Source organism: Scylla paramamosain, chromosome 17 (assembly GCF_035594125.1).
Source record: "Scylla paramamosain isolate STU-SP2022 chromosome 17, ASM3559412v1, whole genome shotgun sequence".
Taxonomy (NCBI): domain Eukaryota; kingdom Metazoa; phylum Arthropoda; class Malacostraca; order Decapoda; family Portunidae; genus Scylla; species Scylla paramamosain.
Window position 1 is genome coordinate 21,549,421 of NC_087167.1, and position 5,229 is coordinate 21,554,649.

Below are 5,229 nucleotides of genomic sequence, written 5' to 3' on the forward strand. Positions count from 1 at the left end.
TATATATATATATATATATATATATATTTGAATTAAAAATCTCCGCTTGGTGCTGCTGATTCTTGTATAAAGAAACAAAAGGTTGCCCAAGGATTTTTGATACAAGCCATGTAAAAATTCCCTCTCTCAAGATGTTGAAAATAAAGTGTAGAGCTATATGAAATGTTACTTGTTGTAATTATAGAGAAAATCTGTATTATTGTTTTGAAACCCGAAAAGTAACTAGATAACTACCTAAAATTTTCAAGAACAGCCTGAGTAAAGACAAAAGTTAAAAACTTTTAGAGATGTAGTAAAAAAACTGGTGTGTAGTTGGGGAGAAGGAACTAGTTTTGGCGATTTGCGGTGTATATGTTACGGCCATTTTGGAAAATTGGTCGTTTTACAAAATTGCCGGTCATTATGCAAAAAGACCAAATTCGTGGTCACATTGCAAAATGACCTAAATTTCTCAACATTTTGCAAAACGACCAAGATTTTGGTCAGTTTACAAAATAAACAGTATTTTTGTTGGTCCGTTTACAAAATCTCCATACAGTAAGCAGCCAGATGGAAAAAAAAGCGAGGGAATGATAAAACGTTACAGTTGCAGTACATAACCAATGAGTATGCTTAACTGTCCTTATTTTAGGTTCAGCTAATCATCTCACACACACACACACACACACACACACACACACACACACAAAGTTCGAACCACTTCTTTTTGAACACACACACACACACACACACACACACACACACACACACACACACACACACACACATTTATCGCACAGCTGGATTTCCCCCTGAACTCATATGAGTATGTCACCCTTGTTAATCTTCGTTCAATCTCTGCTGGCCTCGCTGCCACTCTCTCCTGTAAATTATCTCTTATGATATTGGTTCATTTACTGGTTTGTCATTCACTCTTGTATGTGTAGGCGCCGTCATCGAAGGGCAGGTAAGATAGATTAGTTAGCTTGTGTAGAAAATAGAAATGATAAGTGATGAAATTAATGGAAAAGCATGTGACAAAGGGATGACTAAAGGATAGGCGGGAAAGGGAGATATTGGTTCATTTACTGGTTTGTCATTCACTTTTGCAAATTACTGGTTCATTGCTGGTCGATCATTCACTTAATATCCTCCCCCCTCTTCCCCCCCCTCTCTCTCCACAATAGTAATGGGAGCTGACTGTTGATACTGTGGTCAGTCAGGCACTGCTGAAAGCCAGGAGAAGACGACCAACGTAGTGTTACTCCCAGTACTTTGTGTGTATTTTATTATACTCTGGAAATCTGTACAATGGAAAATAGAAAAACTGATTTTTATTCAAAGCTGATAGCGGCTGAGGAGAAGAAGGCATCAAATACTTCGAGTTTGTTGTACAGAAATGAATGCGAACAAATTATGAATCGCTTGGATGAACTTAAACGTGTTAACATTAAAAAGACTCAGAAAGACTATCGTTTGTTACGAAAGTATGAAATCCTTGAAGTCACAGTTGAAGGTATCACCGTTAAGAAATTGCAGAAAAAGGGAACTAATCTTAGATTTGTATGCGCTGAAGATGTGTTCGATGTGATCGATGCTATTCATCGTGCACGTGGGCATGGAGGTAGAACTATTGTCTTTAGGGAAACAAGTGAAAAATATGCCAATGTTTCAAGATCCCAAATTGAGTTGTATTTACAGTTCTGTGAGGAGTGTCATCTGAAAAAAAGCACTGTACGCAAGTCTGTGACTGTGAAGCCAATTGTATCCAACAGTATGAACTCACGAGCTCAGGTTAGTAAACAAGCACTGGTTAAGCCCGTTGATAGTAATTTCATTATTGCCATGGCTTGTTGTCAGAGGGGAGTCTTTAATACCCTTGCTTTTGTTTACGATTGCAAATATATTATTATTATCTAGCAATATTACATAATCTTTTTTGATGTTCTGTCTATTTGTAGGTCGACTTGATCGATATGCAGAGCCAGCCAGATGGAAAACATCGTTTCATTCTGAACTACCAGGATCACTTGACGAAGATGGTGTGTCTTCGGGCTCTACAGACGAAAACTGCTGAAGAGGTTGCTTTCCACCTCGTTGATATATTCTGTGACAAAGGAGCCCCCCATATCCTGCAGTCTGACAATGGAAGAGAATTCTCAAATAAGGTAAAGAACAAATGATTTATGTAAATCTCTCTCTCTCTCTCTCTCTCTCTCTCTCTCTCTCTCTCTCTCTCTCTCTCTCTCTCTCTCTTTAAAACTCACAACATAGCAATATTGGAGTTAATGAATCACCCTGTATATGACAAAACCTGATATACGCTTTTCAATTTTCAGCTTGTCAAGGAAGTTCTGATGATGTGGCCAGAGTGCAAGATGGTTCATGGCAAACCACGACATTCCCAATCGCAGGGCTCGGTGGAACGTGCCAACAGGGATATTGAAGCCATTCTCGCATGTTGGATGAAGGACAACAACTCTACACAATGGTCACAGGGACTGCGCTTTGTCCAGTGGAAGAAAAATACCCGCTTTCACTCCGGAATTGGAAGGACACCATATGAGGCCATGTATGGACAGAAGGCTCGTCTTGGTGTTGACGCAAATTCTGTACCAGAGGAAGTCCTGGACGGTATGCAGACGGAGGAGCAGCTTGCAGAGGCACTAGGTGTTGTCAATGAGGTCACAGACACAGAGGAGGAAGAGACAGGTGTTGAAAAGCAAGAAGAAGCATCTGCTGTCATTAACTGCATCTCCTGTGGCAAAAGATATTTTGGTTTAAATGTGTGCAATGTGTGTGAGAACCCATGTCACTCTAATACTCCGTGTTCTATGAGGAATAACGATGCTGATGAGTCTGTGCTTTGTTCCATCTGCAGTCGGAGTCAGAGTATTCATACTGAACAAATGAAATCCAACATAGAACAACAGAAACAAGCCCAAAAAATGATCGATAATTCTGTGAAGAGATTTCAACCAGCCAAGGTAGGGGAAACTGTGATGGTTCCTGTTCCATTAGTTGACCGCGGACGTGCAGAGTTTCCTAATGTGAAGGCAGTTGTTTTTCAGGCATTGGACAATGGCACATATAAGCTTGGTACAAAACACGGCCTGCTTAAACAAGTGTACACTCGCAACCAATTTACTCCATGTCTAGAAAAATTCCTTTCTCTTGATGATGTTGTACAGGAGCGGGAAGTAAGTCTGCGGGAAGTAGCAATTGCAGAATCAATGGGACAAGGTCAGGGATTCGCTAAATGCTCTTGCACTAAGTCATGTATGACCAGACGCTGCAAGTGTTTAAAAAACTCTGTATTATGCAACAGCAGATGCAAATGCAGTGCCTCTTGCTCCAACAAGGTCGACACACAATAAAATTAGTTATGTTCACTACGTTTTATCATTCCCTCGCTTTTTTTTTTCATCTGCCTGCTTGCTGTATGGACATTTTGTAAACTGACCAACGATAATTTTGTAAACTGACCAAAATCTTGGTCGTTTTGCAAACTGACCAACGATAATTTTGTAAACTGACCAAAATCTTGGTCGTTTTGCAAAATGTTGAGAAATTTAGGTCATTTTGCAATGTGACCACGAATTTGGTCTTTTTGCATAATGACCGGCAATTTTGTAAAACGACCAATTTTCCAAAATGGCCGTAACATATATAAAGCGCGCCAGTGCCGAGTAGCCTAAAGAAAAAAATAATTAAGAATAAAAAAAAGTATAAGGTATATGTGTATGAGTGCAACTGTGTAAGAATTTGTGTGTGTATGTGTATGTTTGTATGTGAGTATGCTGTACCCATATATATATATATATATATATATATATATATATATATATATATATATATATATATATATATATATATATATATATATATATATATATATATATATATATATATATATATATATATATATATATATATATATATATATATATATATATATATATATATATATATATATATATATATATATATATATATATATATATATATATATATATATATATATATATATATATATATATATATATATATATATATATATATATATATATATATATATATATATATATATGTATTGTGTGTGTGTGTGTGTGTGTGTGTAAAACCCTGTAAGGAGTCGCGCTCACTCCATTCGGCCTCCATAAATCTAAGGGACCTGAATTAATAGCCACTGCCTTCTGCACTAGTGCAAGCATCATGTCTGTACTATATATTGCAAACAAGTTTATCAAGTCTGTGCTTCCTTTCTTACTTTTCTTTAATACTATCCAAACTCTTGCTTGACGCTTCTCCTTTCCCCCCAATTATCTGTCACAACAACAACAACAACAACAACAATAGTAACAACAACAACAACGACAACGACAACAACTACAACAACAACAGCAACAACAAGTAGTCCTCAGAGCGAACGCTGACAGAGATCTTTGTTGACAGCTTCTCATTATTTTTTCTTAATTATAAACTTTATTTATATGCAAAATAATATTTTTCTTGGTGTGAATTAATTACTTAGTTAACTCAGAGGACTGACAGACATCGGAAATGTAATTTCCTTGCCATTATCAATTCTGGATTAAGGGGAAAAGAAATAACCATAGGAATATAGGTTGAGATAGGGAATGTATCTCTCTCTCTCTCTCTCTCTCTCTCTCTCTCTCTCTCTCTCTCTCTCTCTCTCTCTCTCTCTCTCTCTCTCTCTCTCTCTCTCTCTCTCTCTCTCTCTCTCTCTCTCTCTTTTTTCACTTACAACAACACATTTTTTCGTCTGCCACCACCACCACCACCAACACCGCCACCAGTCCTTCAAACAAACTTCCCTCTCGCGGCACGGTTTGCTTTCAGTGTTTTATTCCTCGGAGCGAAGAAGGTGAGGAGGCGGGATGCTGTTGCTGCTGCTGCTATTGCTGCTGCTGCGGGTGACAGGAGGACTCGGTTGAAGGAGGGAACTACTAGGAAAAGGAGCTGTATTAAGATTTGCCGAGCCGGTCCCGTGAAAGGTGAGGGTGAAAGGAGGCGCCTGAGTGTCGATAATGCATGTCTGGGAAGCCGTTTTGTCAGACTTCTTTCGTACCATCTCACAACATTTCCAAGCATCTTTTCCTCTATATACCTTTCCTCTTCTTTCCCATCGTCCTCACTCCTCACTAACTCTTTTTCCTCTTCTTTTTCCTTCTCTTCTTTCCACCTTTCCTCACTTTAGCACCTATTCTTTCCCCTCCCTCTCCTTCT

At 38.3% G+C, this 5,229-nt stretch overlaps 1 protein-coding gene across 1 annotated transcript; it reads left to right on the forward strand.

The window, feature by feature from the left end:
• Positions 1–352: 352 nt before the first annotated feature.
• On the forward strand, positions 353–3,356 carry LOC135108631 (KRAB-A domain-containing protein 2-like). Its single transcript, XM_064019789.1, has 3 exons — positions 353–1,773; positions 1,941–2,147; positions 2,319–3,356. Exons 1-3 carry the CDS (start codon positions 1,291–1,293, stop codon positions 3,354–3,356), a joined length of 1,728 nt encoding a protein of 575 aa, XP_063875859.1. The 5' UTR covers positions 353–1,290.
• The last annotated feature ends 1,873 nt before the right edge of the window (positions 3,357–5,229 follow it).